Below are 13,388 nucleotides of genomic sequence, written 5' to 3' on the forward strand. Positions count from 1 at the left end.
ATCATACCTGTAAAGTTTAATTACAAGTTTGGTAACTGTTAATATAAGGTTACATTTAAACATATTTAATAGATGAATCTGACTGAAAGCAAACTAAACATTGTTGTTAAAGACCCTATGTTTCACTCAATATATGATGATTTGGCGTATGGACTTTGGTGACTGTGTAGTTAATATGTAGGCAACCTATCTTTGTATTTATATGCAAAAAATCATATCCAAGACATGTGTTTGATCTTCCTTTGAATGTCTTGCTTGTCTCGGGTGGTTATGGTTGGTGTGGTCTGTGTTGATGTCTGGTGTTTTAATAAACTTTTGTAATCCTTTTTAATCATTTTACTTAGGAAAAATATCAAGTTTGTGATATAATGCATTTTACTTTTATTTAATTTACATAAAAAGAATTCGTTCTCGTGCTAAGTATACCGCTCTAATGCAAAATTTTGACAAACAGAATATGGTGCACTTGCGTGACAGATTCGAATAGCCCACTCCCATTAGACCAATGTCGAGCTGATGACCAAATAAGAAGTCATCTTATTTCGGCAGTTCCTGAGAGATCAATGGTGACAATATTTAGTTTTCGGTAAACATATACTAGATAATCAAAGTATAGCAAACAGGTATCGTTTTGCTGACAGATTCGCACACGTTACAAATCACCCCTATAAAATTGCTTACCAAATGTAAAGTGTTGCAAAAACATTTGTTGATTCGAACGAACAGAAAGACGGACATGGTGAGTGAAATCTAACACTCTACGCCTGATTAGTTTTTTTGTTTCATAGGTAGCAATACACAGTTAGGAAAAAAACTTAAAATTGACACTCATAATTTTTAAACACCCTCTTTCCCCTCCTGTCTAACAAAGAAGGCTTTATATGTGTGTTATGCATGTATATACTTGAAGAAAGAGAATCTTCCATAGATTTGATTTCTAATGGTCATAAGGGTGAAATATAATCCCTTTTGGGTGTAACCATGGCAACAATCTGCATTTCTTAGATACAAAATATAGCAAAAAAGGGGGGTAAACATGTTACAAAAGTCTCCAAAATTTAGTCTAAAGGAAAATTTCAATGAATTACAGTGATACCTTTCCTGAATCCATAGGTTTATATCTATCAAGTGGTCAAAAAAAAATCATATGTCTTCCTGCTCGTTTTTCCATAAAATTGAGTTGAAAAGATCGAGCGCAAAATCTTTGTTGATAAACACTACAATAATTTATGAACCTATGAACGGTACGGATAGGAAAATACGGACTGTCAATCATTGAAATGGCCTATAAAACATGTTCAAATCAATCTAAATGTTCATATAAACCCACTAAGAAGGCTATATTAGTCTTCAATTATCTAAAGATCAATTTTATTGTACAAAAACTTTCATATTTAAAAAATTCACAGGGGCCATAATGCGAAACTAAACTTCTAACTGTGTATTGCTACCATAGTTCATAAACGAAAATCCGGATCAGTGTATATTCGGGTAAATCTGGTATACCTCATATGATTTAAGTCAATATCAACCGACGAAGAGTTATCTTTTTGACTCAGTTTTATATTAAAGTCTAACCAAATATACTATAGCAGGCCATCAGCAGAAAATTATCATATTGTTTTTTATGAGGATAAGAAATGAGGCGGGAGGTTTTCAGAGCTGTTTGGTTCTTGTTTTCATTTTTTCCGATCTTCGTTGGTTGTGTAAAGCTATTTACTTCGGAAAATTGGGATTTGGAGTTCGTCAAAGATTATGTTCTATGTCAGCCTTGTTATAATAGCTGTTTTATCTGCAAGGTAAATGACATTTGATTTTCATGTTTCAACGTTGTGCTTTAAATTAATATTTTGGTATATCATACATATTTGCACTCTTTATTTCAAATTGCAACTTACACATAGTAAAATCGAGTGAGAGTTTCAGCAATGACCTTTCTTAATGTCTGTACTTTCTTTTTGGATTATTTTCATTTTGGAAGTCTTGTTATGTTTTTTGAGATTTTGGAAATAGTTTTTGCTCTTGATTAATCTATATTGCTTTGATTCAAGATTAATGCTGATTTAAACAGCCCTGGTGTTCATCAATTCGCTTCTCGCTAGGCTCCATGTAATTCCTTTTCCTTCAAAATCTTCATAGTGAGCAAAATAAAAAAAAAACTAAATACCAATCTCCAAGGAAATTCCAAATGGAAAGTCTTATGAATTGTCAAAATCAAAGGATCATACACATCAAACAAATGGAAAACGACTGTCATATTCCTGATTTGGTACCAGCAAATACTGAACCTACCATGTGATTTTATACGTATGATTCAAATGTCAGTGCAATAAGACATACATTTCTTGAAGGAAATGTTTGTCTGTGTAGTGTTTAAAAACAGATTGCCTATAGATATAGGGAGATGTGGTGTGAGTGCCAATGAGACAACTCTCAATCAAAATAACAATTTAAAAAAAAAGGTATTTTAGTATGTCTGTTTAGAAATGGTACTTTAAGGCAATTGAACTATAAAAATTAAGTCTAGTTCAGATGACTTCCATCAATAGGACATATTCACCTTTAATCATAATATAGACATAATTTCAAAGTTGACATGGCTTAATCATGTTGGATTTGACAAAAATTATACCAAAATCTATTGAAAAGATGGTAATCAGATTCCTTTTTTTTAAATCAAGAACTCTAACATTAGAAGTGGTTCAATAGAAAAGGCAAAGTATCTCAATATATAATTTCCTGATGGAAGTTGAACTATAAATTACAACTAACTATTTCAATAAAATTTCATATTTTTTATTAATTAGGTAACAAGTGTATATAATCAACAAGTAACATCCCATGATGCAATGTGTATACATAATGACATAAAAATGGTGATGTAAAAAATATCAAATCGTATCAATCCCTCGACCATGTGAGTTATACAGTAACATACAAACAAAACAAAAATCATAAACAATTATAATTTTATACAACAAATAATTCTTTTGATTACACATGGACAATAATGCTGTGCAAATATTACAAAGACAATTGATAATTGTAAAGTTTGATACATTCAGAGCACTGGCTATGCTGATATCATATGGGCTGTGTCGGAAAGAAATCGACCTTATGCAAATAAATATAGATTCTACTACTGCATAGAGTGTGATACGATATTTAACCACTCGAGAGAATTAATTCTTTAAATTTAAAACGCCAGGCTTGCCTAGCGTTTTAAATATTTAAAATTTAACTGTCGAGAGTGGATTAATATCGTATTACATGAGATTTGGTGGTAGAATCTGTTTCTCTAATGATTTTCAAACAATATTCCTTCTTTGGGACTGATCTGCTAAAAGATGTGTTCTTTCTATGTGACAGCAATCAGACAAGGTCGCCTTTTTTCATGCCGTCACAATAGGAAATTCAGAGGAAAACAAGACAATTCAACGTCATAATTGTATTTTAACCAATGAAGAACTGAGATCAAACAAAACCACACGTTGATAAATTTTTCTTATACAATGGATATGGGTACAGAAAGGGATAAATTGACAAAGAATTAGAGAAATTTAAATACATCTGTTATCCTTTTTTGGGTTGACAAAAATCAAAAGGGGAAGACTGTTATTGTATAAAAATTGATTTGTAATTAGAACTCTACAAAACTGACCAACAATCATCTTTTAATTTTGTAATTTGAATAACCAAAATCACATTCAAAGTCTTATGAATCTACATGTAAACGTACACTTGCACAAGGTCAATTTTTCTTCGATGCAGCTAATATATAATTTTAGTGACTAATGAATACATAAAATATTGCACTTAAAGTGATTATTAAAAAAGGCAGAGAGTATAAAAAAGTTTTAAAAGTCGTTACAATAATGAAAATAATGGACATTTTTTATTTCAATCAAAACTTTCAGATGAAACAGTACACTTCAAGGGTAATCAACAAGTGAAAAACAAAAATCTCATGACTTAAAGTGTCTCCTCAAGAAGAAAAGACTAAAACATGTTAATAAGTAAACTTTCATGGGCGATTATTCCAGTATAAGGAGTTTTAACTGTGCATTACAACAATATTTTGTGACTTTTGGTTGACCTTTTTACCAACCAATAACTGCCAGTATGTGAGCTTCACTTAGTATTGTTTTCATATTAACAAGATGTTTAAGACCCTTTTTATGAAAAAATTAACTTGAAAATTGCACATACATTTGCTAGCTAAGGCAAAAAAAATATATAATAAAGTCAAACTTTACTATTAAGGCCATCTTACTTAATGAAAATCATATATTAAACCCAAATATTTGGTTTGTTTTGGCTCATATGCAGGCTCCTTTGAATGAACACTACCATAATTTCCCATGACTTTTTATGAATGCAAAAATCTAGTGTTTATAGCAAAATGCAAATATCCAATATCAGATATATTTATCATTAATCAGGTTAGATTTCAAATAAAAGTGAGAGGTATATTTAACTACCTTATATATGTTTTGTATTTTATGGATCATAAGAAAAAAATATACTTCTTATATTTGGGAATAAATAACCATATTAGTTCCAGTGCTGATACTAGTTAAAAAAAACAACCCTAAAACAACCTCCCATAATAAAAGTTCTTCAAACTTTGTTCAGACTTAGCAAACACTGAATTTCTGAGTCCAGTTATCTATGCCTTCTGAGTCCAATTCAAGAATAGAGTTGTTCATTTTATCCAGGTTTTATACCAAAAGCTATTTTAAAAGCAAGTTCTACTGAGCTCTGTGGTGTGCCATCTTTAAAACAAACATAGGATTCTGTTAAACTTCTCTGTCTCCTGAAAAAAGGTAAATATTGTTAAAAATCATTTCCCTTCTAATTTTCTTGGATACATATATCATTGCATACATGTATGTACTCACTTCATTTGACCTCTATCAAATTACAAAATAAAAAGTTCGCCTTTCCTTTTGCAGAAATTGGTAAATTAATAGCAAACATTTATCTCACATTTTAGAGAGTCTGACAATAATAAACACAACAACATTGAATAAACAAAGGTTTCAAACAAAAAAAGTACTTCTGAACTTACCCAACAACCCAGTATGAGATTTGGGACTTTTCCTGAGACTCCTGACTGGTGATACTAAATAATACCCCTTCCTCTCTGACATTTCTGAATGTAGGATCTTGTCTTACTGGTAACATGTGGTTGTTTTCTGAACCTTGATCTGATGTTTTCTACAAGAAAATAATTCCAACATTTATTACATTTGCACTATGCACAGAAATATGGGTATAACACTTTAAATTATAGGCTTAATATACATGTAGTTAACAAAACTATTTTATTTAGTTTTTCAATATCAAAATCACTTTATAACCCTGTAAATAGCTAATTGGTCAGAATATGGAACAACCAGAACTCGGAAATCAAATAATATCAAAGCTTTAATCCTTCGGACTTTATAAACATTCAGCTACAATGCTTCAGCACAGAAGCTTTATTAATGATATGGTAAAATTCTGCCAATGATTTTGATTGTTTTCTACAATATTTTATAACTTATTTGTTATACAGTTATCTTCCCCTCTGCCATTAAGAATTTAAAATATTTAAATGAACTAACTTACCTTCTTGAACCTATATCTATCAAAGATATATTTAATCCTGGTACAGGCAAGAGAGAAGTTATGAAGAATTGTAGAATCCATTTCACTAGAGTCGGATTTAATATAAACACCTTCATGTTTGTCCACATGTAAATAATGTAACATACAATTATCTACACCTACTGACAACCTGAAAGAAAAGGACAAATGTTATAAAAAAATAACTTTATAAAATCTTTATAACATTTCAGAGAAAAATCTTTTTATAAGGTAAAGCAATCACATTTATATCTTAATTTTTCATTAACTTTATCAAGACTCACATAATGTTGGTTGCTAAGCGACAAACACATTTCTCTGTAGAGGATTTTATTGCAACAAAATAACTATAATGTATATGTTGTGTCAAGAAGTTGAAAAAAAAACTCGATCATTGGTTGCTGTCTTTCATATTTGATTTTGTTGATTGTTTTTTCCTAAATCAGATTGTCAGTTTTCTCATTTCAATTGTTCACATTTTTGTCAAATCTGTGTCTTTTATGTAGCTGATTAAACAGAAGTTTATGGCAAAATACTAGATCTCCTTATCTAAAGTAAATGCTTTCTCTGTAGCCAACACTACATATAGGTACACAGAGATGACTTCATGAAGGTCTCATGGGGGTATACTATAGCTAGTGATCACATACTCCAATTTTTTGGGCAATATAATCATATATTCATCAGTCATTTTGGTCCAAAGAATTTCATAAATAGGTTATAGGCATTTAAGTTGATTCAAATGTCAATGAAGCTATTGCGTTCAATACAATAAAATGTTATAGTTGTTAGTCTTTCAAATCCCAAGTTGATTGTGTGGTATACTAACTTTTAATTTCACCAAGAAATGTTTAACAATTTCGTCTGTAGATACTATTGTTTTGTGGCATACTGGAATTTTTATATTACAACAGAGCAAACAGCAAATTAAAATAAAATAACAGAAAACACATTTTAATTAAGGTTTTACAATAGTCATTTTTGGGGCCTTTTGTAGCTTGCTGTTCGGTGTGAGCTAAAGATCCATGTTGAAGGCCATACCTTGACCTATAATTGTTTACTTTTACAAATTGTGACTTGAAAAGAGAGTTGTCTCATTAGCACTTATATCACATCTTCCTATATCTAATTATTTTAAACTTACTTGATATCTGTTCTGGGTAATTCTAACCCATGATTCAGGTCATAGAGACAACTACCCTCTGTATTGTGGTGATGTAAAGAGGTCTTCTGAAAAACAAAACATAACATCTTGTGATGATTGAAATTGAAGATGAAATTGTCCTGTCATCACTTTATGAAAATATGGGTTTTTCTGAATACAATAATTAACATGTAACGTGAATAAATGAAAGATATATGTATAAATATAAAGATACACAAAACTGTGATTCAAACATTTTAAACATTTGAATGAATACATCCCAAAAAGAGGAGATTCTAAAAGTTGTTGTCAATAACTCAATCACAGATGTATAAAAATGGAACAATTTATAAAAAGTTATGTAAAACCTGATTGTACAATACCTTACCTTATTGCCACTATCTACACTTGATCCACTGTCAGACGAAGCACTAGATCTAACTGAGGAATCTCTATGGAAACGTGCCGATTTTCTGTGTCTGTTAAACATATTGTTCTTCACAACTTCTGTGTAAAATAAAATCACTTGTTAAACAAGATGTTTTGAATTCCTCCGAATATATTTGCACAAATACCGTTAAAAATAGTTCTTATGTATAGTATTGAATAATTCATAGCATTTATGGTCATATTCTATATAATCTTTTATCTTATCCTGAAGATGCTGTTTTTCCATTGTTCCATGCATGTATGTAATTTGTTTGACATCTATGAAAAGAAAAGCAGCCAAAAGCTAGGGACTAAGTTGAAATTGCAGTGAAGTTTGAACTGTTGCTCTGTTAAAGACCTCACTGAGACTTAACGATGAAGGACAGCTATAAAAAGCTTACCCCTTTGCTTTAGACTTGTCAAGTAGAGAAGGGATTTTGTGTATGAATCTAAACACCTTTATACTCTATTTTTCTTTTCTTCAGTTGATTTTAGAAATTTCAAAGATAAACATGTTTATTAGCCATCTATGTTGGAATAACTAGTTATCTATAATGTTGTTTTCATTCACAAGAACATTGATATGAATATAAGAAGACTTAGCATTATTAGCAATGAGACCACCACAGACCATAGACATGGATGCATGTATCTAGTCAATTTTCTACTACATTTCAAACTCAAAACACACCATATCCTTTACTAAAACTTTGTATCTGAGAATCAAAAAGAAGGAAAGGAAATTTACCATTCTGTAGACTAGTTGGTTTCTGTGACGTCTCTGATATATGGGTTACTAAAGATGATGTGTTCTGTTTGGAACTAAAAAATAGAAAATATTTGTTAAACCACTAGTTAGTTTCAACTAAATTTAACCTTGGCTTTAAGTAAAATAAAACTAGAATTGAACATTTTTCCAGAAAATTTATGAATATCTTTCTTCTCTATACGATTTCTGTAATCAAACATATGCAAAACATTTATCTCATATATACCCTATACATCCAGATACCACGGAAATATATCAAAACTGAAAAAAAATCAGCTCGTCAATTAAAACACTTTGCAGTCTTTAAATATATCAACAAGACAAAACCATTCTAGTGTCAACCATATGAAATAATCTTGTCAGCTGTTTTTAGGTCAATCAAATTCCTTATGTTAAAAGAATTTCCAGTCAGAACCAACCTTTATGTAGGAAAAATATACATACCAGTGATCCATTTGTTTATACATATTAAGGTTGAAAATCTGCATCAGTGTGGCTTTGGCTTGGTCAATCAGGAAAGGGTCAGGATCTAATATTACATCTGATCTAAAATGGACAATTGAAGAGATAGTGTTGTACATCACACTCTGTGTCCTCACAATAAACAATGACACAACTGATTGTTTCTATTAAAATTATTCACAACTTCTCTTAGAATCAAAAAGAATTAGAGCTGAACATCTGTTTTGAAAACTATACATGCATTATGTTGCCTCTGAATGTTTTTTTATTATTTTTGTTTTCCACTACTGTACATTCAGAAATTTGGGTGTGCATTTATTATTGCCATCTTATCATTTTAGGCATAAATGCTATTTAATTTTTGCAATATATGTATTGAGAAAAATCCTGTTTAAATTATATAAAAAAACTTCAAAATGTGAGTTTGAATTATTGCTGTTAAAACCCTGTCGAACTTTTCGCAATAATAAAAACATCGCAATTACTTCTGATTTTAAAGTGTCTTATCAAATACCTATCACCTCTGTTTTTTCAAATTTATATGGGGTTATTACGAGATGGAAAATTTTATAAAAGTGCTATGAAACTAATGTACAACAAATCTGTCAAATAATAGTAGTTGAGTTGTAAACTGTTTATAACATAATCTGCAGCATAGATAAAGTTTTTAACTCTTAATTATTACTAACCTTGTATGATAACCATTTGTTTCCAACATTGAACACAGGATGGTGTGCTTCTGTGAACAAAAATATTAACTTAATATATTAGTTAAGAAAATTCAGTCAGAGGAACAATAGAAAAATTATGTTTATTTTGGTCATATTTTTTAAAAAGAAAGTGTTCCCATTTTAAAGTCTATAAAATAAACACATAAAAATACAATGAAATGTTTATTCAATTTATTATAATGACATTTTCAAAATCATGAAAAATACTTTTGATTTAACTATAGTTATTTCATATTATTTCAACTACTGTGGGTTCATTATTATTCGGTGGATATCAATTTGGTCAGTTTTGTGGATACAAGAGAACTTTAAATTTAAATGTTCAATAGAATATAAATTTCTATAAAGTTATATCCAGACTTTGGCAGAACCCTTAAATCACATATCCACCAAAATGCAAGGTTTCAGCAATCAATGAAAATTGGTATCTGCGAAAAAATAAATCAATCCAAAATAAGTCATTTATTTTATATTCTTAATCTTGTATAGACAACTTACATAAGCTACAAATAACCAGACCCATCTGGCTGAAACTGGTTCAGTGTAACCAAAAGGTTCTTCTTCAGGCAAATTGTAGAACTGCCTTGTGGGAAATATTTCCCTCCAAATGACTGTGGTCTGCACAGTTTCTCTACAGCAGACGGACATAATGTGTTGGTACTTCAGATAGAGGTAGATATCTAGTAAGTCATCGTGTGGCAAGTGGTTACATACTAAAGAGTCCTAAAACAACAAAAATTGAGATATTTATTTCCTATGTACATAATATGGTGCTGTATCATTACTTTTTAGCCCAGATGAGCTACTGTAAATTCAGAAATTATTGTGTGCATTTATTATTGTGATTTTGTCATTTTAAAAGTTTAAATGCTATTCAAATTTTTTCCGATTTTGAGAAAAATCCTGTTTAATTTATATAAAATATTTCAAAATGCGAATTTAAATTATTGCCTCTACAACTCTGTCCCATTTTTCGCAATAATAAAAACCTCACAATAATTTCTGAATTTCAATACTTTTGTGAGAAATATTAAATAAAATTACACCCATCTCTTTAAATAATATTGTTTAAAATGTGAATCATTGGAAAATGATTAGAACTTTAACACATTCTATGTAGTACTAGTTGAACAATAATACAAATACAAAGGAGTATGTTCGATAAGGTCCTAAAATGGCCCCATTTTTTAGCGTAAATTTCAAACTCGGATTTATCGACCAATATCACGATAAATTATAGCTAATACATTGACTAGCTCGGATATAAACCATTTTGTTGAACATTTTACGTTTCTGCGCTTCATTATGACGTCACAAGTTGTACTCATGTTGATTTTACACGAAAAAATCAATGAAAATGGGAAAATTTCCATAGTTTATTGGACAGGAAACATAGAGCGCATGCGTCGACAACAAAGATATTTTAAAATAATGTTTGTGAAGACATTTCACATGTCTTATTTGAATCTTAAGCTTGTCGACGCCTGCGCTCTATGTTTCCTGGTCCTTTATTTGGTTGAAATCTAGCTGATTTTGTCAAATTTCACCAAAATCCCTTATTTTGACCTTTTATGGATGTAAAAATCAACGTGTTAGAGTTAAACTTTGCACAAAAACTGTTCTGTTTAACTTCCTAACATGTCTTAAAGGCAACTTAAAACATGTATTGTCTTGTAACTATGAACTTTATAATTGGGGCCAAATATGGCCCTTACCGAACTTACTCCTTTAATATATGTTGATGAGTAATAAAACACACACAAGAGTAACACTAAAATCAATAAATTTTAAGGATAAATAGATTAAGCACAAATATCGTGACACTCTTAGCAGAAAAAAAATGAAATCAATTAAAGCTTCTAAAAGGCAGCATGACTACTGAAACTGAATATAGCCAAGAGGTAAACTGGACTGCAAATAAAACATAAGTTGCTTAAGTTTAAATGATTGTTGGGGTGTTAAAACCCAGCAGCACAAGAAGGCTATACTGATGGAAATGATATGGATTATGTTGCTGACCATCTCTGACTGTTTTGTTTATAACAGTGTGTACTACTGTTGACTAGTAAATATATACCTTATAAAACAAACAAGATCCTAGCACTGTATATGTTCTTCTACAGCCATAGTAACTTTCAGACTGAAAATAGAGAAAAACAGGATTATAATTAAAGATTATGATTACATATATATGGGTCATTAATGTAACAAATAGACACAAGCTTGATTTGTTCTTCTTCTTTTTTTCAAATGTGCCTTAAAAGAATTTAAGTAATCAATGAAACTTGGTGCCACATGTGGAGCAGGATCTTCTAACCCTTCTAGAGCATCCGAGGTGACCCCCAGTTTTTGTTGAGTTTGTGTTGTTTATTCTTTAGTTTTCTATGTTGTGTTTTGTGTACTATTGTTCGTCTATTGGTTTATTTCTTTTTTTAGCAATGGTGTTGTCTTTTATTTTTGACAATTGAGTTTAAATGTCACTCTGGTATCTTTACCCCAGTCTTTAGATGCAATATAAAGATTTCAATCAGATGTATGGCAAAGATTATTTTACATACCATTTCTTTACAATCTGGTGCCTCCCATCCTGTCACTAATCGATCAATACTATCCTGAAATAAAATGTATACTATCATTAATAACACAAACATATCCATTTAATCATTATTTTTATAGGAAAATTTAAAAGTTTGTTCATATCACTATTCTTGAGAAAGCAATTATTATATATATTAAAGCGTGATCGAAAAAGTAAACAGATGATATATCTGTTAACCATCAAACAACTCTAAAACCTAAAAGGTGCCATTATCTTAAAGTGTTTTATCTCCCTTGTTTGACATAAAAAAATATCTCTAAAACAACCCTACACCTGCATGACAAAAACATCATTTTATGGTATATAAAAACTTTTTTGTCAGGAAATCATTCTTATCAAGAGTATTATGAAACTGTAAATTTGCATGGGGTTGTTAAAGTTTTTGATTACAGGCAAAGATCAGTGGGGTCATCTCACAATCAGGGTCAAGATTAATTACTAAATGATTGTTTAATGATATTTAAATGAACAAGGAGGATTAGGTGCATGTTATCTCTTCACATGTGTTTATATTAGCCAGGGGACACCATTTTAGTTTTCTCAAGAAAAAAGAAGATTTCGTGTTAGATATTTTGCAAATGAACTGGAATCCTTGGAGTATTTCCTTCTCACGTCATCAGTTTAAAAGAAAAATTTGGCTGACAAAAACATCATTTCAAGCAAAAACTTAATTAAATTTTGCACTCCAGCTAATTGATTGATTATATTTCTGATAATTTAGATTAAAACAATGTATCCCTTTTTTTCTTTTCCATAACCTGGTTCAAATCACCATTTTCTACATTTGAAAATGCTAGTACCAAGTCAGGAATATGACAGTTGTTGTCCATTCGTTTGATGTGTTTAATCATTTGATTTTGCCATTTCATTATGGACTTTCCCTTTTGAATTTCCTCGGAGTTCAGTATTTTTGTGATTTTACTTGTTAATACATTATCATACTTTTTATTTTGAAATACTTGTCTATAAATACATTGTTAAAACTATACTTACATTAAACACAGAATCGAGATGAAGATATTGCACTGTGTTACTACAACTACTACACTGGTCAACATCAACAGACGACATGGACGTGTCCATCTGATGAAGAACTGAGGTCAATAATGCTGATATACTTGGGTGATTGTCTTGATGAGAAAATGCTTCATGTAGGGAATTATATTGCACTCTTATAACACGGATCAAATTCTGAACAACTTTTGGCAGTAATAGGGGATGAATCCTGAAAATACAAATAACATTTACATGTAATGTATTAGAAGAAAAACAGCAATTAGCTTTGGTGACTTTGCTTTGTGGTTTCGACTGTTTGGTTTGTATCATTAATATTCATTATAATATTCTAAAATTCTAACTGTAATTATAGAATACCAGAAATGTCAAAAAAAGGATACAATAAGTATTTTAAGACATGGTACAGACATGACAGATAGATTTTTTTTTAATTTACTATTTTTCATTATTTTTTGTATTTATTTGTGGTCTGTCAGCTTGTGGTATAGCATGTAGATATAGGTACATTGTTTATCTTAATTTCATTACAGTGTAAAATACTGATAATTCAGAATTCTTTGTGAGCATTTATCATGTTTATTATTGCAATTTACAAAAATGTGAGAA

General features: G+C 30.3%; 1 protein-coding gene across 2 annotated transcripts in view; it reads right to left on the reverse strand.

Moving 5' to 3' along the window:
* Positions 1–3,272: 3,272 nt before the first annotated feature.
* LOC134695706 (protein inturned-like) overlaps positions 3,273–13,388 on the reverse strand; it is a 28,723-nt gene continuing 18,607 nt past the window's right edge. For both annotated transcript variants that reach the window (XM_063557074.1, XM_063557075.1), the window contains 12 exons: positions 12,759–12,990; positions 11,725–11,778; positions 11,244–11,306; positions 9,665–9,889; positions 9,125–9,174; positions 8,418–8,519; positions 7,953–8,026; positions 7,164–7,282; positions 6,776–6,861; positions 5,614–5,782; positions 5,072–5,220; positions 3,273–4,816 (listed from right to left, as the gene is read on the reverse strand). In XM_063557074.1, the coding sequence (XP_063413144.1) occupies positions 4,711–4,816; positions 5,072–5,220; positions 5,614–5,782; positions 6,776–6,861; positions 7,164–7,282; positions 7,953–8,026; positions 8,418–8,519; positions 9,125–9,174; positions 9,665–9,889; positions 11,244–11,306; positions 11,725–11,778; positions 12,759–12,990 (1,429 nt within the window). In that variant the 3' untranslated portion in view covers positions 3,273–4,710. The remainder of the gene's footprint in view (positions 4,817–5,071; positions 5,221–5,613; positions 5,783–6,775; positions 6,862–7,163; positions 7,283–7,952; positions 8,027–8,417; positions 8,520–9,124; positions 9,175–9,664; positions 9,890–11,243; positions 11,307–11,724; positions 11,779–12,758; positions 12,991–13,388) is intronic.

Source organism: Mytilus trossulus, chromosome 14 (assembly GCF_036588685.1).
Source record: "Mytilus trossulus isolate FHL-02 chromosome 14, PNRI_Mtr1.1.1.hap1, whole genome shotgun sequence".
NCBI classification, from domain to species: Eukaryota; Metazoa; Mollusca; class Bivalvia; order Mytilida; family Mytilidae; genus Mytilus; species Mytilus trossulus.